The 23,711-nt window shown below is 40.9% G+C and overlaps 1 protein-coding gene across 1 annotated transcript in view; it reads left to right on the top strand.

Moving 5' to 3' along the window:
- The window catches only part of LTK (leukocyte receptor tyrosine kinase), a 100,845-nt gene that overhangs the window by 40,688 nt on the left and 36,446 nt on the right, over positions 1-23,711 (top strand). The window contains exons 2-8 of the mRNA XM_009479167.2: positions 5,777-5,890; positions 10,105-10,260; positions 10,915-11,137; positions 18,124-18,263; positions 20,303-20,440; positions 21,359-21,511; positions 22,623-22,723. Of these exons, the coding sequence (XP_009477442.2) occupies positions 5,777-5,890; positions 10,105-10,260; positions 10,915-11,137; positions 18,124-18,263; positions 20,303-20,440; positions 21,359-21,511; positions 22,623-22,723 (1,025 nt within the window). The remainder of the gene's footprint in view (positions 1-5,776; positions 5,891-10,104; positions 10,261-10,914; positions 11,138-18,123; positions 18,264-20,302; positions 20,441-21,358; positions 21,512-22,622; positions 22,724-23,711) is intronic.

Here is a 23,711-nt window from a genome sequence, read left to right as displayed (position 1 = left end):
GCTTGCAGTAAACGGAAGTTGAAAAGTCAAAAGTTTAGCAATAGATGAAGAAAGCAAAAGAAATTAAGAAGAAACCAGCAGCAGAGTTAGGAACTCTAAGGAAGTTTCCAAGTGCATTAGTAGCAAAAACATCTTAGCAATGATATGAATGTCATAGATGTGTGTGGTATGTTTGTCAATAATACAGACAAAAAGAAAAAGAGTTCAGTAAATATTTCTCTTCTATGGAAAAAGATCCCCAACAATTGATGCTTCACTGTCACATAGAAATAATGCAATAGTTTTCATAACAACACAAAGATGTTGTGAAAAAGCAGTTATTAAAATTTGTGGTTTGTAAAACAACTGGTCAAGACAGCTTGTGTTCAAGAATTTTGAAAGAACGAGCTAAGGAACTTTAAAAGACATCTGTGTTGAATTTTTCAGTAAGTGTTGGGATACTGAAGAAATTCTGGAGAACTGGAAGAAAGTTAATGTTACAGTAGTATTTTAAAAGGGTAAATGGAATATGCTGGATGGCTGTATTTAATGACATGTGCTGATACACTCTCTACTCATGTGGTTACGGCTATTTGGTAATACGAAGATTGCTGCCTTAACATCAGTATGAGTAAAAGTATCAGAATACTTGATATAGGATCAAAGAACTAGAAAAGGGTTTATAATTACATGTCAATCTAAAGGGCTTATTTGAAAAGACTTCTTGTTGCAGTGTCTTTTTTTTTTTTTTTAACGCATTTACAAGTTTGACAAAAGTCATAGTTTGGATGTAGGACATTCTGACTTCAGTCACGTACTTAAAGTGGTAACTCTTGATATGTACTTTAGTGTGTGCCTGGGCTGGTACAAATCACTATGTCACATGTAGGTTTAAAATAAAAGTATAAATAGGAATTGTTGTCAATTAACTCTGCCTGTAAGTTTCCTGTAAGGGTAAGTTCTGGGCTATGTGCTGTTTAACGGTTTTAGCGGTAAGTCAGAAGACAACATATAAACTGTCCTGATGATCTGTTGATAACACAGAGATTAAGATAGGAAAAACTAAGGCAGAGTCCAACTCACCAATGCAATAAAATCGGGTATCTCAAAGGGAAATAATATAGATATGGAGGGTGGGAATACCTGTTCTGGAAGGAAATATGCCAGAGAGAGACTTGATGTCATGGTGGATGATCAGCTAAGAGGATTTATTTTGGCCAAAATGACTGATGAGATTGTTGCATGAATAAACAGGGAGATCTCAGGAGGGAGCAGAATGGCCATTCTGCATAACATGGCATTAGTATGTGCTGATGTCTGCCTTTCAGTAAGTACCCTGGAAAACTGGAGAGGGCTCTAAGAACATCCTAAAGTATCACACTATGTAATAAGCTTTGGCAAAACTGCATTATGTCATGTTGCTCCCCTTTTTAACCATTACCTGCAATCTATCTGGACAGAGTACAAAAAGAGTGATGAAGTAAGCAAGGGACATGGGGACCAACCAACTAATGAGCAAAGAAAAAAAGAGTTTAATAGCAAGCAGCAGGAGATCACAGTGACATTTTCAAGGTCAAAGGTTAGTAACTTAAAGCTGTACTCATGAAGGGGAGAGATTATTTATAGACCTGAAAGTGGAAGGTTTAGGAGTAATTGAAAAATACTAGGATAGGTAGTAGACAGTCTTCTTTTTGTCTAGTCTGGCTTCCTGACAGTCAGATCTGTTAGCCTGTACATTAGTTTATCTTCTCAGAGAAGCAGTGAGAAATATTGAGTTGCTATTTTGATATTAGATGGGCAAAACCACTAGAAAATGTTCTAAAGGAAATTCCTGTTCTGGCAGGAAGATGACTTGGCTGACCTGGAATTGATTTCCCATCATGAGTTCTATAAGTGTTTTCTGTAATTTTCTTCTCTTCTGCAACGTAACATCAGGATTCAGGAAAAATTTCAGCCCTGCAGGTGTCTGAATGCTTTTTTTCTGTAAGATAGGGAAAGAAATGGAATTACCTTCTGAGTGCTGGAGGCTTCTGATTTTACTGTGTTTGATTATAGAAAAAGCGATGGATTTGTGTTGTGCTGTTAAAAGATCCCATATTTTTGCTGTGACAGTTGAATTTGTTACATTTACTGTTTCTTCCTGATCATTTTATGTTGCTTAATGGCAGACTTAGCGTAAAATCACTGATCTCCTTTCTCTCCATCTTTTATTTCTTTTCACTTAAATCATTGCCTTTTGCTGATCAAGACAGAGAAATTGTATAGTTGATAAGAGATAGTCTTTATTATTTGTTTAATGCTGAAATTCATGTCATACAAGAATTACATACAAGCATGTATGAGAGGATATGATGTGGTGTTACTGGAAGCATCTCTGGAGTTCCCAGTTTCAAAGGAAAGTGAAGAAGAGTTTCTGTTAGTGACTGTGTGCACTAGATTTTCAGTTCAGAGAGGTTGAATGAGTGAGAAACAAAAAATAATTGAGATGTAAGAGTGTAAGCTGGACTGGAGTGTTACAAAACTACTATCCAGATGTCACGCATGGATTCACCATACTGTGAGTCCTCTTCTGCTGTGTCATAGCCAGAAATTCTTTGCTATGAGGAAATAAATGAATGGGGGCATATTTCTGTGGGTGCATATGAACAAATTCCTTGCCTATCACTGGGTCTAGGGTCTTCTGTTCAAGTATATTTCGTCTCTCAGTGAAGTCAGCTGTAATGACTGCCTTTCCTTCCTCTTACATGCCCAGTTCAGTAAGTGGCACCTTCCCAGGGCGGGTGAGTAGGGTTGTTACCAGGCGTTTGAATGAACCCTCTTGGCTTTTTGCCAAAATTGGATAGGATGTTGCTGACAGTCTGCACAGTGGATGATGTGATTAGCAGATCAAGTTTTATGCAGTGCTCTTTGTGACAAAGCAGTAGTTAAGTTTTAATACATCTTAATACCAGACCAACAAAGTTCTTTAGACACTTTTGTACCCTGTTTGTCTCAGCCATCACCAATGGCACTGGATTTTTTTTTTTTCCCCACTAAAGCAGTAAATTCATGTTTCAAGTAGCTTAGGCCTCTGTTCACAGTAGTCCACCACTGGAACTTGTGTTTGCTAATGAGAAAGAAGAGGAAAATCCCAAAGGTGTTTATGTAACTAGGGGGGGAGGTGGGGGAGTGCAAGTCAAATATTTTTATTAAGTTTTAGTTTTGTCAGGAGTAATGTCTCTAGCAGAACATCTGCCATGACTGTACTGTGTTTTGTGGGTCCATAGTATTCAGGCTATTTCTAAAATACACGAGCAGCTTGGAGCATATGAGGAGATGCATGGGTTGGAACACACTTTACAGCAAGCCCTGAGGGAAGTGAATACTGAAGCTACAGCAGTGCTTAACAAAGATTGGGAGATATAGAACTGAACAACATCTCAACAGACACAGAACATAAGTTGGGAGGAGGAGACTCAAGTTGTCAAAAGGTCTTGTTCTCTTTCCACAGCAGAATTTCTTTTAATATGGTGAAATAGATTTGTTTGCAACATGTGATTGATCTTTAGCATGGATTTTTTGGATGGTTTTATTAAGAGATTCCCCAATTGCTTTTCATAAGACAAGCCTTTCATAAGGCTGGCCAAACAAGAATTCACATTCTTTTCGAGGATTTCATCCCATTCTTGAAGATACCTTAATTAGCAGGCCAGTGTCAGTGTCTTGTACACAGTACAGAATCAGCTTTTCAAACATTCATGTCCCTATGTATTTGAACACAGAGGCAGGAAAAAATGTAGTGCTTGACAATTGGTCTGTGGAGACCACAGATCTGTCATCAGTACAGCATGTGTGTGCTGCAGCATGATGCTGTTCTGTTCTAAAGTTATCCTTTCCTTGGGACCCCATGAAGACTGATGGCTGTCTTCAGTGCTATAATAAAAGATGGAAGGGTACAGCATTCTCATGCTATGAAACATTTCACAGCATTTTACTCACTGTGTGGTGCACATTGTCATATATATTTAAATTAAAATTGTTTTAGCAGTTTAAAATCAGACCAGATATTGCTGAAAAACTAAAAGCAGTGGTAAGTTTGAAAAAGTTGAACATATGTTTTGGGTTTGGGGTTTTTTTTGTTTTTCTTTTTTGAGATCCTTCTGTATGTTTTCATAATATTACTGCCCAAATTAGTTCTATTGAGAATATCTTAGCTGTTATCAATGGCATGTATATACATCTTTGTCTCAACTGCAACTCATGTGAATAGGATTCCTGTCTCCTCTGACATGATACATTTTTATATTGCTGAATTCATAACCCACATGGCTGAGGTTTGAAAGCAACTCATTTTGCATCTCTCTGTCTTTGAACACCTTTTGAAAACAAACATGTTTGTTCTGGTTAACTTGTTTATGATTCCTAGAAAAGAAAAGACCAGGGACAATCTTAAATAAAGATTACTGCATGCTTAGTTTGGGTCTTGTGTATTTTCACATGCACAGATTAAATAAATAAAAAAGACATTGTTGCTATGAGTTGTTCAAAAGCGAAGTCAGAAGGTACTGAATATTTAATTGGCAGAAGTACTACAATGAGTAATAATTTTGGTAAAGTTGTTATACTTTGAATAACAAATATTTGATCCAGAACAGCACCTCCATTTAAAACCAGCTAATCTTAGCATGCTGAATTTAATATTCACATTAGTGAAGTAGAAAATAATGTCTATGGCCTTTTATATCTTCTGAGATTTTGGTCTTTTTTTCCAGCACAACCAAACTTTCCATCAGGACTCTTAAGATTTGATCTGAATAAAAATGCACAAATGTGTATGTGTTGGTGCCATAATTATGATCAAATGTCACAGTTACCGGTGAAGGTTTTTAGATACATGACAAAGGGATCCCTGAGATGGGGCAGTGCAGGCAGATAAATAAGAAGGGTATTGGAGGGAATATGTATTACTAGATATCAGATACAAGAAAGTTACCTGATTCCTTTGAAAATCTGTGCTTCATGCCTGGCAGTATGTCATGGTTTAGCCCCAGCCAGCAACTAAGTACCACATAGCTGCTCACTCACTCCCCCTACCCTGATGGGATGGGGGAGAGAATTGGAGGAGTAAGAGTGAGAAACACTCCTGGGTTGAGATAAGAACAGTTTAGTAATTGAAATAAAGTAAAATAGTAGTAGTAATGATAACAATAATAATAGCAATAATAATATACAAAGCAAATGATGCACAATGCAATTGCTCACCACCCGCCGACCGATACCCAGCCAGTTCCCGAGCAGTGATCACTGCCAACTCCCTGCAGCTTATATACTGAGCATGACGTCATATGGTATGGAATAGCGCTTTGGTCAGTTTGGGTCAGCTGTCCTGGCTGTGCCCCCTCCCAGTTTCTTGTGCACCTGGCAGAGCATGGGAAGCTGAAAAGTCCTTGACTCGTATAAACACTACTTGGCAACAACTAAAACATCAGTGTGTTATCAGCATTATTCTCATACTCAATCCAAAACACAGCACTATGCCAGCTACTAGCAAGAAAATTAACTCTATCCCAGCTGGAGCCAGGGCAGAATAGCAAAGAACACATTAGTAAGTAAAGTATTTTGTTGTAGTTATGCTTCTGGGAAGTGGTAGGGCTATTTTGAAACATCATCAGGACAGTACCACATCAGTACACTGTTAATGAGGGTGGGTGTAATATAACCGGGCTTTGTTGAATACATGTTCATGTTTAACAATATGGGAGCATAGTTTTGTATAGAAACACCAAACTCTACCCCTGTTGTTTTTGTTTTGTTGTAGCTGTTGTCTCCTGTTCTGGATCACATGAAGAAAACTCTTCTTCACCAAATCCACCTCAGAAGCTCTTCCTGATAAAAAACAGGATGGTGTCATTGCATCAGCCTTCTAAACCAGGTACTACAAGTCCTCTTCCTTATATCCTTATTTTTACTTCAGAATGTAGGTGCAAGATAGATGCTGGCAGCCACAGGGACCCTTTACCAGAAAGCTGTGCCACTGGCTTTCTGATGGAAATGGAGCAATCATTCAGAAAGGCCAGTGTAACCTTAAGGGAATCCCTTACTTCCCTATAAAAAAAACCCAAAACAAAACACAGGAGAAAAAAAAAAGAAAAGAAAAAAGGTAAAAAAAAAAAAAAAAAGAAAAGAAAAAGAATAATCTTCTCCATCAGCACAGTGAAATCCTCTGGATTTGGGGTTGCGACTTCTTGAAATAAAAGCTAATTAGTGGAGCTGCTTTCCAGCAACTACAGAACAAACTACCTTTCTTGATGAAGGTTTTTTTCAACTGGAGTTTTCTTTTTCTAGGCATTATGAAAGCCCAGCAAGATGGACAAAATGCTGGTGAGATAGATAGGATGAATTTGGTCTTACTGTGGTGCCAGGATAGATGAAGCAAACACTACACTGTATAAATGCCTAAGAGAAATGAACCAGTTGCTATCAGTGGTGTGAAACTTTGAAGCTGAAGTGACACCTTTTCATTTACTGAAATAATCACAGAATGGTTAAGGTTGGAAGGGACCTCTTGAGATCATCTAGTACTACCCTCCCCAGCTCAAGTAGAGTCTGCTAGAGCTGGTTGCCCGTGACCATGTCCAGATGGCTTTTGAATATCTCCCCAAATGGAGATGGCACAACTTATCTGGGCAACCTGTTCCAGTGTTTGACTACTCGTACAGTAAAAAAGTGTTTTCTTGTATTCAGACTAAACTTCCTGGTTTTTAATTCCTGCCCATTGTCTCTTGTTCTGTCAGTGGACACTACTGAGAAGTGTCTGGCTTTCTTTTCATTCCCTCCCATCAAGTGTTTGTACACATTGGTAAAATCCTCTTGAGCCTTCTCTGGTACAGGCTGAACAGTTCCACCTCTGTCAGCCTCTCCTCTTATGAAAGATGCTCCAGTCCCTCAGTCATCTTCGTGGGCCGATGCTGGACTTGTTCTAGTAAGTGCCTGTCTTTCTTGTATGGGGGAGCCCAGAGCCGGGCACAGTACTCCAGATGTGGTCTCACCAGTGCTGAGTAGAGAAGAAGGATCACCTCTTTCAATCTGCTGTCAATGCTTTCCTAATGCAGCCCAGAAGGCTGTTGGCCTTCTTTGTCACAAGGGTGCTTTGCCATCTCATGGACAGCTTGTTGTCCACCAGGACCCCAAAGTCCTTCTCTTCAGAGCTGCTTTGCAGCCAGTCAGCCCCCAGTATATACTGCTGCCAGGGGTTATTCCTCCCCAGGTGCGGCACTTGGCTTTTCCTTCTCTTTTGAACTTCAGGAGGTCCCTATTGGTCCAATCTCCAGCCTGGGCAGACTGCTCTGAATGGCAGCACAGACATCTGGTGTGTCAGCCGCTCCACTCTGTTTTGTACCTCTGTGAACTTGCTGAGGGGGCACTCTGCCCCTTCAGTCCAGGTCATTAATGAACAGGCTAAACAATAAAGGCCTGTACATGCTAGAAAAGTCACGTACATTCCTCACAGGAGGTGGCAAGGTGACCTAGACTTGCCAAAGAGGAGTTCCTTATCGTAACATCTTGCAGATGGTATCTAATTCTTTAAAGTGTGAACCTCCTTTCTGATATGCCCTGTGATGGTCCGTGAACTTTCTTCAATCTAAGCTGCTTCAGAGCACTTTTGTAGCACCTTAAAATACGTCCTTTGCTGATTGTAGTAATATAGATATATTTCTCTCTCCATTTTACTTTTTTCCTTTTGATTTTTGTCACATTTTGCCTTTTGGGGGACCTGCGCTTGAAGTTCTACAGGTTCATAGGTGCTAAGCAAAGCTGGATATGAAGCATCTGTAAGGTGGTACACAGTAGTGTCAGAGGTTGCAGCTTTCAGTGTTTTCCTATACTGTGACCACATGAGCATACCCAGTTCTTTTGCTCTGCAATTTATGCTAAACAACAGCTTCTTGTTGGTTGATCTTTCCATCACAATGCAATGCAGGTGACTTGTTGCCAGAAAGCTCAGATCACCAGATGTCAACAGCTTCCATGATCTATTTCAGACTTTTCTTCCAGGCATTCAGATCCTCTCAGGTCTCAGGTTGTGGCAGATAGGCTTTATATAGCCCGGAGAGTACGGTAATTATGTGCTTTTGAAGGAGAACGTTGCGTTCACTTATCTGAGCTGCCAACTGCTTTGTTATGTGAGGCATATTCTAAGGATTAAGTCTGCATTGGTACAGTCCTTGCTACTGCGGGCAGGCGTATTGGTAAGATTTAATGAAATGTTTTTGTCATAAGTATTAGTTTCAAGTAATCCTCTATTTAAAAAAGAAAAAGAACTTTTTCTTTCCCAAGCCCTCACTTTGCTCTCTTGCACTGTCCTGCTGTTGTGAGAGAGATTGCTTTCTGGGTTTTATGACCAACTAGATTTTTACCTGATAAAAATATTACTACTACTGACAATAAGTCTGTGGGTACTGAGTTATTGTGTCAAACTTGAATCAATTTGAAACAGCACAGCAGGTCTGGATCAGGACTCCGCTTTGTCTCATGCAGCTGTGGAGTTTCTGAGCTATTGAGATCCCTAAAGCTGTTTTACTGGATCATCAAACCATAGCCTGAAGCTGTGCACAGGCATTTCCTTACATCCAGCAGAGCCCGGAGAGTGGCTGGTGTCCTTCTTCCTGTGCCTCGCTGGAAGGTGGCATTGCGTACACACACGCACAATTTAACAGTTCACCTGCTTGTGGCTTCCATTTAAAAATGATGGGCTGAACAGTGCAGTAGGCCTTTGCTAAGCTATACGGATTTAGATGAGGTGGGCTGAGGAGCTATTCAGATGGTTGGCCCAGCTGGTAGGTTGAGAGAGGCAGTAATCTCCAGCAGCAAGCAGGCCAGACGGGGCTGGGGAGGATGTGTGTTCAGGTGGGAGTTCACAGCTGTCCCAAGCCACAGTGATGTGCAAGTCTGTAATATCTGTGTTGCTCCTACACACTGCACACAGGGTGCTGTTTTATAAAAATGAAGTTACAATTAACTTTAAAAATTAGGAAAACTTGTCTACTTTGTCTGTTGCACTCAAAAGATGCTTTCCATTTCTTCTTTTTCTGAAAGTTTAGTTAAAGTATAGCCAATCTTCTGGAGGCCCTTATGTTTTTATTTCTGCCCTATCTGTGTTGCCTGTGCAACCACCTGTCCTTGTTATATCCCTGACCTTAATTCTGTTCTTTATACCTGTCTTTTCCCCTCCCTAGGAACAGAGCTACCAAAGGGATAATATTATGTCATTCATGTTTGCAAGGTCTGAATACCCTCTGAACATCAGGATCCCAAATACAAATATTTAGTCTCTTACTATTTCTCATGTGGCCTGGGGGTCCTCCAGTTATTACTGTAATATTACTATTACTACTGAAAATAAATATCATGCAAGTTAATATCAGCTTACCATATCTATTCAGCCCCACTCTGTGTGGGAGAGCTTTGTGCAGCTAACATCTCTTCAGGGAGTTTATATTAGATTGATGAGAGAACAGTGAATTACTTCTTGTATGGTTTGTAATATGCTGATTATTAAAAATTCTGGCCAGGACGATCTAGCGTTCTCAGTGCTGTGAATGGACTCTGGAGTTTGTCAAGATGGTGTTCTTGTCCATCCTCCTGGAGGAAAGCAAAACTGTTTAAAAAAGAAACAAACAAAACAAAACAAAAAATGTAAAGCTTGCATTGCTCAGCTATTTTACTTGATACCCTGTCAAGCTTTTTCTGTTGCTGAGAGAGGATTGACCTTAGAGTTTCATTTCTCTGCCAAAATGCTAAATCCGTAAAGTTTCAATATCCTTGCTGCACTAGGTATTATTCTCCTTGTGGATTTTATGTAGATGTGGGCTAGACCTTTCACTGCTGTAAATTCACTGTTGATACTGGTGGGAGGATGCTGATTTACACCTGCCAAGAATTTGCAGGGTTGTTTTTCTTTCTGGCATGTTCCTGCACCCACCCTGTGAGAGACACAAGACAAACTTTCTTTTTTCCCTTCAACTCTTCCATTTCTTGGGAGAGATTGCCCTCATGCACTGTAGATCTGCTCATTCATGTGCCTGCATCACCCCTGCCCCTTGAACTGGGGAAGGCTTCAATGAAACCTTTGGTTTCTCATAACAGAAATCTCTTGTGTCATCGGCTCAAGCTGTTCATGGGTGACGTCTACAGACAATTTTGGAAAACCGGACTGGGTGTTATCTTCAGTTGGTGTCCTGGTATCTCAGGAGAGGCAGCAGCTGCTTCTGGAAAACAGTTCCTCTCGTGGAGATGTTAAAGGTAGGCAGAGGTACAGTTCCCCTCAAATGGACATCTGCTTTCTCCCAGCGCTGGTAGCAGCTATGGGTGGCAGCAACAGGAGCCAGCAGGCTGAGGCCTCGGGCACACGTCACTAAAAATATTGCCATATGCTGGTTCTGGCGCACAACTCGCAAGTGTGCTATCATTGCCCAGGAGTCACTAAGAGCAATATAATGTGTGTACTGCCTGAGTTGCATATGTATGTACCCTGTATACAGCCAGCCCCGTTATATACTCCTTTTGTATCTTCCTGTTTTAGGATAAGCTACTTTTGCTTACAGAGACTGGATTTTTCTTAGGAAACTAAATCCTTTACAAGCCAGGGCTGGCTCCACATGTCTGCTGTCTGACTTGCAAAGTCATTGGCTTTTGTTTTGTTGGACATGTCTTCACTCTGCTTTGTTTGGTTTCTTCTCTTCTCATTCCTTCTATCACTTCTTTACTTATTTCCCTCATTTTTACTTTATTCTCCTTTCTCTACTTTCTGTTATTTTTTGGTTTTGTGCATAGTCCTCTCCTTTCTTCTCATGATTCCTTTCTTTAAACTCCTTATCCATTTTCCTCTTATTACCTCTCTTCCATCCACACTGTGTGTCTCTTCTTTTTTTTTTTTTCTTTTTTTTTTCCTCACAGGGGACATTTTCCTCCTGAACACCAGTAGGCTCCCAGATAGATGTGAGTTCAGCCTGCATAGCCCCATCCTGCCTGGGAGCTTGGACTCTTGCTTGCTGGAACTGGCCATATATTCACAGGATGTCGTTCCTCTCCTCCAGAGGTTCACAGTTGAAATCAGATATGTGGAGACAAACAGAAATATAATAATTTCTCTGAGAGTTGGCCATGAGGAAGATGCCGGGTAAGACAATCAATTTGCAGCTCTTTAGACTTTGAATTCCAGGGTATGGTGGAGTCCCTCCAGGGCACTGTTTATCAGTGTCTTCTCCCTTCTTGAGATCATTGCTGCTGTTACAGCAGAAAATGAAGGTAGAACTGTCAGGACTGAAGCATGCAGCTTCCTGACAGGGTGTCTGTAACAGACCCAAGTTTTGTGTGTCCCCTTTGCAAAGAACACACTTGCTTAGGACTCACTCTTCTTCCCTCACATTTGGAAGGGTCAGGAGTGGTTGAATCTCTCACTGATGCTAGGACTATAGCTGTAAAATGCACTCAGTCCAAAGGCTGCCTTGGCAACATGACTGATACCTCTAAGTATTGAAGGGGTCCTGTCATTGTTACAAGGGTCACATTTCTCATTTTGAGGTAGGGATAACTTTACCTCTTTTGTAATTTCCTCCTTCTCTCTGCTAAGTTCAGGAGCATCCTCTTTTGCTTCATTTGTAGAGTTCAGGGAGGGGAAAAACAGAGGCTAGAGGTGAGAAGAGGTGAAGAGAAAAAAAGGAAGTGCAGCAACCCTGGATCTTGTCCTGTATTCTCTTCTCTTTGACCTTCCCAGTGTTTTACTTTTTCATTCCTGTGTGTAGCAGAATGCAGTAAGGAGCAGAAATGGGCAAAGGGAATGAATCACAACAGGAAAAGAAGGAGAAAAGTCCACGTGTCATCTGATTTTGCCATTTTCCATGTGCTTGTTTTTCCTTTGCTGCGATCTGTCTTACAAGAACCTGGGTCAGACACACAACAGAGCTTTTTATTTCCATCACCTGACTGACTCCCATGGAGAACTTAAGGAATAGATCCCAGTTCTTGTTTTCTTTGAATTCTTTGGCACTCCCCAGGCTGCCATGGAGATCTGTAGCCAAGACTTCTGGTCAGCCAAAGATAGCAGAATTTGACTGAAGAAAGGTATTTATTTTCTTTCAGATCCCTCTCTCTCTCTCCTGCTTTTAGCTATTGCTTGCTTCCTTGCTGGCTACTCCTTCCCCTTCTTCTTACCAGTTTCACAAGGAATCTGTTGCATTTGCTGGGATCAGTTTCTAATGTCCTGTTTTACCTATAACTGCCCTTGCTGCTTTGAGCATTTGGCAAGCCTCTGCAACTGCAGCCATAGCTCCATTCCCCTATATAAACTCATGAAATACCCTTTTGATATACCTAGCTGGCCAGACCAGGCTTTGATCACAATCACTGCAGGGTCTCTGGAATGGATCATAGATGTTGTTTAACAGCTTATGTGAACACTGCGAAACAATTCTACATGAAATCAAGATCATAATCTCTCTAACAGTGATGGCATTTAGATTTACTAGAATGGAGTTAGCTTTACTGGAAGTTGGCATAGACACTGGTATTACTTTTTCTTAGTGAGTGAAATGAAGCACTGGTAAGTTCAGAGCGTTTAGTATTAAGGTTTTAAAGATGGAAAGTGACTGAGTCCTGTTTTAAATCAAGACGGAAAGGAGGGGAAGGAACTGAGACAAAACAGAGTTAGGAACCATGTTAGGTCAAATAGCCTTCCTCTTCCCCCTTCCCCCTCTTTACAGGGAAGCTCTTTAAAACCTCTGCACGATTCCAGAAAAATCTGAGAATGCAGGCGGGACAAAATTTATTTCTAACACAGTGATTGAGCTGCTTCTTACTAGGCAGGTAGCCTGAAATGAACATTCGGTCCATGATTAAGATTTTAACAACATTGGTTGTTAAGAAGAGAGACCATCCTGAAGCATTGCCGCTTTCCAAGGGCTTTCCATAGGGAGTGGGAGTTCTACGAGCTTTTCTATGTTAACCAAACACTGCTGCACAACTTAAAGCAGAACAAGGAGGACAATGAGTAAATGACCTTGAGATAGATGCGTATGTGTAGTACATAGTTTAACCATTGACGATTACTACTAAGGGATTGTCTTGAGATCAGAGTAGGAACTTAGGTATAGAAAAAAGGCTAGATGTCACTTTTTCAGATAATCAGGCACTCCAGAAAATCCTGCTTCTGTCCCTTCTGTGACCCCTCAATTCCAGGATCAAGCTATACTTCATCATAAATTCCAGCTGCATCAGACCACTTTGGTGAACAAGACACTCTTTCTGGACCTAGAAATCTTCTCCTGATGGTGTTTCCTCCTTCAGGATCCATCAGCTACACAGTTCCCAAAAGCTTAGATATGTCATGCATGAGAGAAAGTTGCTTTCCTGTCTACTTCACTAACTACTAGGATTTATCATTAAATCGGTAGTGTTGAAGCTGCCACTCATTTTTTCACACATGTTCCTTAGTGAAAGAACAAAGAAACAGATGGACCTTCAGACACCATGTCTGCTGAACAAGTAGGGCAAAGTCACAATATTTAGTGTTATATACCACACCAATAGGGCATGGGTATTCTGAGTTACCACCATTAGAGGGAGAACCACTGAGGGAGTGGGGTGTTTGAAATTCTATATATTTACAAAAAATATATAAAACGATATTTCTCATTATCTCAGTAGAGCTCAAACATCAAGAGCCTGTAGCTTTGCTTGCAAGTCCAAGCCTTCTTCATCTGGCATTTGGCTCAGAGAGCTGTCTTCACTTTCTCCAGGTTACAGTTACGGTGCTTGTTCAGGTCACATCTAATGTCTTTTTTACTATGTTACTTATCCCACCTTTTTCCTCTTTGCCACACAGATCCAGAAACAGTCACAGCTGAAAATTCTTCTGAGTCCTGTGCGCTTTTGTTTTCAAAGGTTTCACGTGCTTGTGTTTGTTGTTGACCACAATTATTTCAGTATTGTCAGATGAAACTGTTTCAGTAAGGAGTTAGTTTCTTTCAACTCTAAGTACTCACACTTCAGTGAAAATAAAAAAGCACCACTTGGGACAGGGATAATCTTTTCCCTTTCTGTGGTCAATAAGCCAAGTTGATTTTGTTCTGTTTTCTTTCTGAAGTACAAGGGAGTAGCCATGATAGTTTTGGTAGATCAAAAAGCAAAAAGTTCACAGCCATGTGCACACATGGGTTTTCAGTTAGCTACCCTCACAAAACAACTATTGCCGAGTTTTATGTGTCTTCCCCCTTTTTTGGGGTGGTGGTGGTGCTAAAATGCCCTGCCAGCTTCTGAGACACTTGCTGTAGCTTACCATCTTTGACACTTCTGCTCTACTAATATGGTTGTTTTTATCTACAAAAGCTATGTAAGTTCTACTATTGTGCACGGAAACATTGCCATATAGCTAATCTGAATGTCTAGAAACTTGTACGGTCATTTGGGTTTCATAAGCTAGGTGTCCAACTACATAAGCCTTTGAAAGGGAGTAGTCTGGTAAGTGTTCTCAGAAGGTGCCTAATATGTACTGACAGCAATGAGCGCAGCCATTTTGATTAAAAAGTGCAGCTAGAAAAGCAGAGGTTGTCCAGCTGTTATAGAAGACTATGATTTTTGAACACTAATCTGGGAGTATGAGTTACTGCCCCTCATGCTTCTGTTGAAATTGCACCTAAAAATACACTGGGTCAAATAAGAACTCTCTGCTTGGTGGAGGCATGAGGGGTGAGCATGTGTTCTGCTCTCATATCTATTTCCTTTTAAGTCCAATGGCTAGAACTGGATGTTTGTGAAGACTGGCAGATAACAACTGCCTGTGTGTAGAAGAGTAATGTAAAACTTCTAATTTGTATGTTCACTGATGGAGCCTAGAAGCATTTATCATACATATCTTTGTGCAATAACCCATGCAGTGAGTCCCCCTAATTCAGAAGAGGGTTCAGCTTTATTGAACTTTTCACCCTTAATGAAGAAATTGTTGTTCTTAATATTAACATAGTCTTTCTTAAAATTAACAATCAGTTACCTTTGTTGGATATGGAAAGGCATGGCATAGAGAGGATTGGTAAGGAGGGGGAGGAAAACTTTTGCTCAGCAGTGGAGATTGAGAGGCTAATGAAAATCAGAAGTTGAAAATACAAATCAAAAATTGAAATTATAGGTGTTCAGGGTGAATCTTGAATTCTCTTGCCTTAAACATCAGGTTGCTTGCAACTCCAAACTTTCTGTCCATGCAAATTTCTCAAAATTATGTCAGGCTCTGGTAGTCCTTCCATACATACAGATCAATTTTAACATCTCTGTTTAGAAGAAGAGTAATATTACCTCATTACTTGAGATCTGGTTTGACATAAAATCAATAGTAAAGGTATTGCCAAGCTTGGCTTATCTGGAAGCCTGCTGCAATGATCCATCTTCTCCTAGATCGACAATGGGCTTCGTTCCTGATTCCATTAAGAAAATTAAATTGGCTCTGACTAGCCCCTGTGTGGATAGTGGGACCACATAAAGAAGGTGTAATTATTTACAGTATTAGAAATCTTGCTGCAGTTGGATCTTGGGGTGGAGGCTTTCTCTGAAGGGGAATACCCTGATGATGGTGAGACTCCATACACAGAAGTATTCTGGGTGATACAAAGCTACTTGTCATTTTTGTGGTCTCTGGATGCTTGCCAGCTTTTCCTGTGGTGTTATAAATGGAGCCAAATTTTGGTACTAGAGGTATTTCATTGCAGAATTAGAATGTTTCATGGCACCTTAGGGCTCTGACTCAGAAGAGCTGCCAGTTCACACAAGTGGTAGTTTAAGATAGTGGCCTTGCTCTTCTACCAGATGCCGTAGTTCTCCCAGCAGAGATGGCAGAATGGACAGTCTCAGTTGTGACATTTCAGAGGTTGGTTTATTGACTTAGATCACCAGTGGTTTTCATTTATTTTGATATATCAGGCTATAAATGGAAAGTTCCAAAGTGTCTTGCTCATAAACTATGTAGGATTAAGGTGCAGCAGCTGAACTAGTCATTGTTTTAAGCTGTGGGGCAGTAATCTCCTTAGTTGCTACCAGTAATATAACACTGGTTGTGAATCAGAGGCTGTGTGCTACAGGTTCCTGCACTCAGGTGTGATAACACTGGCGATACTGTGATGTCTTGGCAGGGAGGTGGGTTGTAACTTGGTGGAGGTATTAGAGCTATGTCTCAGTGCTTGGAAGGTCTAGTATGCTTAATAGGTAAATTCAAAAGATTTAAAGACTGTCCTTACCTTCAGTGGCTCATTGAACCAATTTGATTAAGGCACATCGATTTTTGTGGCCAATGGGATGCAACGGAGTGATGAACAAAGCTGTGTCACGTAGCAGAAGTGACTCAGTTCTGGGTCAGTGCTGAAAGTTCTTGGCTGTTGTGCCACAGTGTAGTGTGGCAGGGGGGATATATTTATAAGTGTATTTATAAGGTGTAAGTGTTGGACATTCCTGAAGCTGCACTGTAATACAAAATGAAAGCAAAGCAGTAGTTCTCCTTTGTTGGGTAGTAGAGATGGTGCAGTTGTGGTTCGGGGCTGGAGATTTCTGAAGCTGAACTACATTATATTGAACTATTGTATATGATATGATGGGACAGGAAATGGGAGAAATAGGGACATCTTGATAAGAGGAGCTCAGCTTCAGATGAGTTTAGGGTATCTGTGGGTATTTATGTGTGTGTACCGTGGTGAAGGTGGAAGATGGGGGTGATGCCACAGAAGGCATAGTAAGAAACTCTCACCAGTAAAAGGTATATAGTTGGTTTGTGGAGGGAAGAATGAGTTAGATAAATAATCAGTGGCAAACAAAAGTGGGGAGGGTGATAAACAATTAAAGTTGCTTTGGGTTTTTTGCAAGTTGCAGATTAGGTGGTCTGTGATTTTTCACATTGTGTCCAGTGGAGATGTGTATGTTGTCCAGGAGTTGCCTTCTGATGCATTTCCAGTGCAAGATGAAGCCTAGATGATCACTTCATGGCAGCTGAAGGCATTTCCCAAATGAAAAAGTAATACTAGGAACAGAGCCTGAGCAACCCTTCTTATCATCCCACTGGCAATGACTTAGAGTCACTCGTCCAGGGTGCCCCAAGCAACATCAGTGGCATGTCAGGTATGGGTAAATTTATCTCTGTCTGGTGCTCTTTTCAGGAAAGAGCTTAAAGCAAGGATTCCTTTGTCACTATCCTTCCTATAACCCCTTTATAAAATAATAACATATAGTTTGAGCTGTATTTTATTGTCTTGTTAAAAAGAGGTAGAAGGACAGTTTTTAAAAATAAAAATAAAATAAAAATACATTTAAGAATTCTGCTGGATTTTTTTTAAATTACACCAGGATACCCTGACTTCCATCAGACTCATTTGAGAGAAGTACTTTGAAAATTCCCATTTGGTATCTCTCTCTAGCTTTCGATGCCTAATGGCCATCTTTAAAATTAGAGTGCATGGGACCATCTGTCTTTCTCTGAACTGCCACAAGTGCTGCACAGTTGAGAAACCTTTGCTGTATAGGGGCTATGGCATTTGTTCTGTGGTGAAATGTAAATTGGCAGAGCAATCTGCATTTTCTGGAACACCACTTCTCTTCTTCCCCTTGATTTGTGGGTGCACTCTAGCTTGTTAAGCTGGGAGATTAGATAGAAAACACACAGAAAAATGTTCTCATGCTTGACACAACCAAGAAACATTCAGGGCCACACATTTACTTCCAGAACATACAATGTCAGTGTTAGCTTGAGGAGATCCAGAGACTTGTGTAGCTGCTTGGTTGATCTCTACTTGCAAGAGCGAACACAACCGTATACGTGGAAGGCACATATGGGGGTGTGTGTCCAAAATTGGTGATAATTTAAGCCCTATTTTAACTGAAAAATCATTGGGAATGGTTGGATATTTTCATCATTAGCAATAGGATCTGCAGCAAAGATAACTGAACAAGAGCTGGGTAGGCTGAACATCACTTGTTTTATATTAACACCTGTTTGTTATGTTGGAGTTTACATTCATCGATCTATTCCCCGTGTGAATGCTATTACTTCTATTTGGTACAGTGCAGAATCTTTGTGCTAGAGACTCCATGGATTCCAATGTGCTGTATGTCTGATAGCTCTTTGTTGTCTTCCAGGATGAAATGGAAATACCTGATGGCCCAGATTGGCCAAATAGAAAGACCTTTTAAAATCACCTTGCTGTATTCAAACTGCGGAGCACAAGAGGTTGGAGTACTGGCAGTGGGCTCCTTGCAACTCAGGAACTGTTTTCATGGTATGTTGCAATACAGTCAGGTTTGGAATAAGCAAATGCAGTCAGAAAAGAGAGCAGCATCTTCACCAAAATTGATGAGAATGGTCAGGGAGTCAGTCAGTTGGGAGATAAATGAAAGCTGAGTCTCCTCTGGGGCTTCTGGCAGTGCTTACCTGTCAAGGGTGACATTTGCATGTGTTTTGTGGGTATGCATGCATGTTTACATGCTCCAAAGGCAGGGTTGAAGCTCAGTTATAGAACTGATTTAAGTGATCCTCTCTGCTTTTCAGATTTGCTTTGCTTGATCTTTGTATGAGAAAACAACAGAGCTTATGCTGCAACCAGCAACAGGGATGGAAAAAAGTCTTTGCCTAGATTATTTTAGCATTTAATATTGTTCTTTCTTAAATAATCAAGAACAAAAGACTACCCTGTGTCACCAAAGCCTTCTCCCTACTGGGGCTCTATCTTCCAAATCTATAAAGAAAAGAAACATTGATCTGCACTCCATGGGGTCTGTTTGCTACTGCCAGGCTGAGAACTATTGTCTAAAATGAAAATAATTGGAATGTAATTATTTTCTCCAAACTACTGAGTGCTCAGCTCAGAAATCCTCAGTTTTACCTGGCACTTACAGACCTGTTGTGAATGTCGTGCAAATGATCCTCCGTAGGTGTACGGAACCTTGCTAATGTCATTTAGGCTTCTTGGAAGTACAGGAGTCTGTCAACACAGGCAGCCTGCAGGTTGGAGACATAATCATCTTCACTTCCTGGTTTTCATGCATTAATATAATGTTATTGCCTCCATTTTGCAGACGCTGTAGAAATAGCTTGGAATGTAATGTAAAAAGAGAATACTGGTTTCCCAGAACTATATCATGAGGCTGGTTTTGATCATATTAGAGATTTAATTTTATTGCAGTTATTAATCTTCTAATTTAACAAACGTTATATTTTTAATGCAATGGGTTTTTTAGCAGTCATGGAGTTTTGAGGGGATGCATGCAGCCTGAAGTAGTATGCTAAACACCCCCAAACAGTCCCTAAATGAGTTGATGCATGTACCCAGCACAACACAGTGCCACGAAGAAACAGTATTTCAGATTGTGTATCTGGATTGCTGCAGAGCTGTCCTTTTGTCTTGCTTCTGGAATCAGTTCCCTAACTTTTGCATTTTTTTCCAGAGCAGTAACAATCCCAGTGGAACTTCTGTGCAGAGCTCTGCTAAAGGGGAGCAGGTCCAGAAAAGACCTACACAAACCTGCAGGTCCATAACAGACCTGTGCACACACACATACACAGGAAGGACAGGCTGGGTGCATTGAGAGCCAAGCTTTTGGGAAATACCAGACTTAAAAATTTCATTCAGCCTGATTGCTGGGTACCTGTGCAGTCAGTCAACTGCTCACGGAGTGTAACAGACTAGGCTAGCTAGGGTGCATGAGTAAAGTTCCTGCACAGTGAGCCGGACTTGTTGGGGAAGCAGCTCTCTTCGCAGGCTGGGTGCCACAGAGCTGGCACAGAAATGTGTCAGCAGCACGAGTGTTAGTTAAGCCTGAGTCTCAATAGGGCATAGCAACGTGTCTGTCAGGACCAGAGCTAAGGAGGGTATCTCTGCCTCCAGCAGCAGTGTCATGCAGCATGCCACAGCTGCCTTGCAGGTGCACAGTCATGTGTGCAGAACTGAGGAGCACACCATGGTAGGAAACTGCAAGGTGCCTTTTAAAAAAAAAAAAAAAAAACAAAACAAACCCAAAACAAACACAAAAAACCCCACAAAAAACCACCCAAACAATAAACCCCATTATCTAAAGATGGCACAAACACAGCAGAAGACAGTGCGAAAGAGAGAAAGGAGCAATAAATTTGCTCTCCATGAGAGCTGATCTGCAGGAATCTCATGCTGGATAGAAACCTACATGGTAAAAAGCAGAGGTGAGTATCATTTATGACCAAAAGGACACTTTCTGAGGTTCTACACGTGAAGGCTGGTACAAGTGAAGGGTCATACACATCCTGCCAACTCATCTGTGGGCTTCTTTCTCTTTTTTCCTTCAGATAAAGAAAACCAAGATCTTTCTATATATAACAAAGGCTCCACCTTCCCCTGCCTTTATGGAGGCTGTGTCAGCCACCTACAAATCTGTGAATTCATCAGTGATTGCCCTGCCAAAGAACAGGAAGGAGTGAGGTGTGGTGAGTATGTGGCATGGCACTTTATGGGAACTTCCATCCCATTAGAAGAAATAATACAGAATGAAAAATAAGTTAAATTGAGTCCATCTCTAGATTAATTCAGTATTTTGCCTCCTGAACTAATTTAGCCTATTTAAATTAATTGGATACCAAGATTCTCTTTGAAAATTCACCCTATTTAGAATAAAATGAATTTGAGTTTTTTGGTTTGGGTTGGGTTTTTAAATATTGCAGTAAGGAGCTCTATGACCTGCCTTTCATAATTGCTGCTACTTCAGAGAAAGGCAAAACCTTCTTTACATATCTGTAGCTGGGTGAGAAATTCCTGCTGGACCCAAGGTCTGAACCTCCCTTCAGTGGAAGGTGCTGATCATCTTTCTAGTGCCAGCCACCAACAGAGTCATAAGTCTGTCCCTCGAAGATCCCAGTTCAGAGCTCATCTTGCACATCATGACAGAGAAATCCCCTGACTCAGGGGTCATGTGGTCCTAAGAAGTATCATTTAGCTTTGTTGCAAGTACAGTGGCAGATATCTAAAATAATCTGTTGATTTGCCTTCCTTGAAGTGGACACAGAAAACTTTGCAATGCCTGCAATTTCATATACAGCAAAGCCTTTACAAACATATGGCAGTGATTTACCATTCTTTAGATTGTGGGAGCTGCAGTTTTGCACAGTACCTAGAGCAGAACAGAATTGCAAAGTCTCAAATATCTCCAGAAGCAAAGTGTTGGCTTTTTGATGGTGACTCCGGAAATAAATAAATGAGACCTATTAATATTTTGACATTGAAAAAAATGTGTAGCGTAAGTTGGGTAGCTTAGACAAGCACAATGAATTTTGACTTTTGCTGCTGTTTGTGTTCTTCCATAATCAAGTTTCTCCTATTTTCCTGCTTTTTCTTGTTCTCCATTGTAGACAGTCTCCCAGAGGGCTCACATTGTTCTTTTGAAGAGGGTCCATGTGGCTGGACACTGAATGAAACTGCAGCATCTCCTTGGTCTATTCGGGGCTTTACTGAAATGATTCAAGATGACTCATTTGTAGGGTCTACCTTGCAAGCCACTGGTGGTAGGTTCCTCATGGTTCTCTCTCACTCTGTGTGTGTCTGTGTATACAATAGCTTTGAACTTAGTTTTTTTTAAATTGGCTTAAAATTTTTGGCATCATTGCCAAATCAACTTTAGCATCAGTATTATCTATAACTTTATCATAATTTATCCATAACTTTAAATGTAGCCAAAATTAACTTTTGAACATGATTCAAAACTTCATATGAAACAAGTTCTGCAAAAAGTTAACACAAAACTATTGGAGATTAGGATTCTCCTTCACCTTAAAAAAATTGCATAGTTAATTCTCTTTTGTCTATATATACCTCTTCCCTTCTTCCTCTTATGAGCTATGCAATTGCAGAGTGCTTCAGCAGCAACGTGATAGCTGCTGCATCACAAAGTAAAAATTGCCCAACAGAACTAGGCACCTTGTAGAAACAAATCTTTTGGAGACTCTTGCCAGACTCCGCCGGTGGGTTAGGAAGAGCATCACATGTAAGCATACCCCAAGACCAAGTGATCATGCACATTCTGTGCCTTAGAATACCACAATAAAAAAAGGAGTCAGATAATACCCAGAACTGTCAGCTTGGTAAATAGGAAGGAGGGAGGCCAGACCCTCACATACTCGGGTTGAAAGTCAGAAGTCTTAGCACAGATGAGTCTTGCCTCACAGTTCCCTGTCAAAATGAAGAGCGTCCATATGAGTGTCCTGTTTGTCTCTTGAGAGCTTGTATAAACTGCCCCTGGGAACAAAGACTGCAAATAAGCTCTTCCAGCCCAGTAATTGTCCCAGCAAGAGTCATTGATGCTAATGGTATAAGAATTAGGGCTGATCAGGAGCTCACTGTAGATTGGTGTGAGCCGCTGTATGGGAAGATACTTGAGTGGTGTCTGAGGTTTATGCACTCATGTTCAGGGAAAGGGTTTGGGATGTTGACTTTTGTGCTGCTGAAATCTACCAGAGTGCTTATTATATCCTCACTAATAGATTGCTCTCAAGCCATGCTTGTCATCTTACTTACACTGTGCTTCAGCACAATGATGTTAAATTATTTCAAGAGAGTATAAAAAAAAAAAAGGCAAAACATCATCTTGTCTTTTCTGATTCACTTTTCTGTTCACAGGGCACTTCCTCTACCTACGAGCAGACAGCAATCAGACGAGTGGTATGGCCAAGGCTTACAGTACCAGCTTGCCAGCCAGGATTGCCACTGAAGACTACCAGGTATATAGCACCTTTGTGGAGTTAATCATCAGGCTGTAGGCACTGTTTGAGCAATTAGCCCATTCTCCTGTGCCTCTGCACACTCTACAAAACACTGGAAAGCAGAAGAGTTGACTATACCGCCTAGCTAGTTACTTGTTGAAAACTGGAAAGGAGACATGACGTGCACCCCCAGTAAGGAAAGCACCCCCCAAATCATCTCCTTAGTATGGAAAACTCCCCAGCCTAACTGTACTGACTATTCCTCTGAAGGGTACCCAGCACCTGGATTGTATGGGATGGCCTTGGTTTGTAGGAAAGGGAGCTGGCTGTCTGGGCTGTTGAGCCAGTCAGTATACCTGCGGCTGAGACTTCTCTTCATAAATTCTGCAATACTTTTGTAGGAGTTAACAAACTTGACAGTTTCACTGAGAACAGGAGTGTGAAGTTAGTAGGCATTAGATTTTCCAGAAACAGATGAAGATAATAAACTTCTGTTCACATTCTTCAGGAATTTCAAAAGGTGAGGGCGACCTGGCATGGATAAAATGACATAACCTGCTTCAGCCCAAATCTCTACAAAGAATAGGGGGAGCTCCAAGGTGCTGGAAATAAAAATATTAAATAATGTTGTACTCATAACACTTAGGAAAATTAAGCTCTAAGTTTGAAGTCCAACCCTGCTAGGGGAAAACAGAAAGCTTTGATGCCTCCTAATTAGAGCTGGCAAAAGAAATATAGTGCAGGTGCCAAAAATGTAGCTTCAGCGTTTATGTTTATTTATAAATCCAGGTCAAGTTTGTTGGGTAGTTCCAACAAAATAAAATGTACTTGGAGCTAGGTTCACAAAACCAGGAGGAAGAGAAGCAGTAGCTGTTGGTTATGCACAGGTCGCAGGAGATCTGGACCCGTTCTCTCCTCCACTGGCAAGGATTTGAACCCACATATCAGGAGCAAGGAACTTCCTGTGGTTGTTCTTTGCAGCATATGCGTGTGTGTGCTCTCCCTT

The sequence above is a fragment of the Pelecanus crispus genome, chromosome 6 (assembly GCF_030463565.1).
Source record: "Pelecanus crispus isolate bPelCri1 chromosome 6, bPelCri1.pri, whole genome shotgun sequence".
NCBI lineage: Eukaryota > Metazoa > Chordata > Aves > Pelecaniformes > Pelecanidae > Pelecanus > Pelecanus crispus.
Note: the sequence above shows the minus strand (reverse complement) of the source record. Positions and strands in the feature narration are given on the sequence as shown.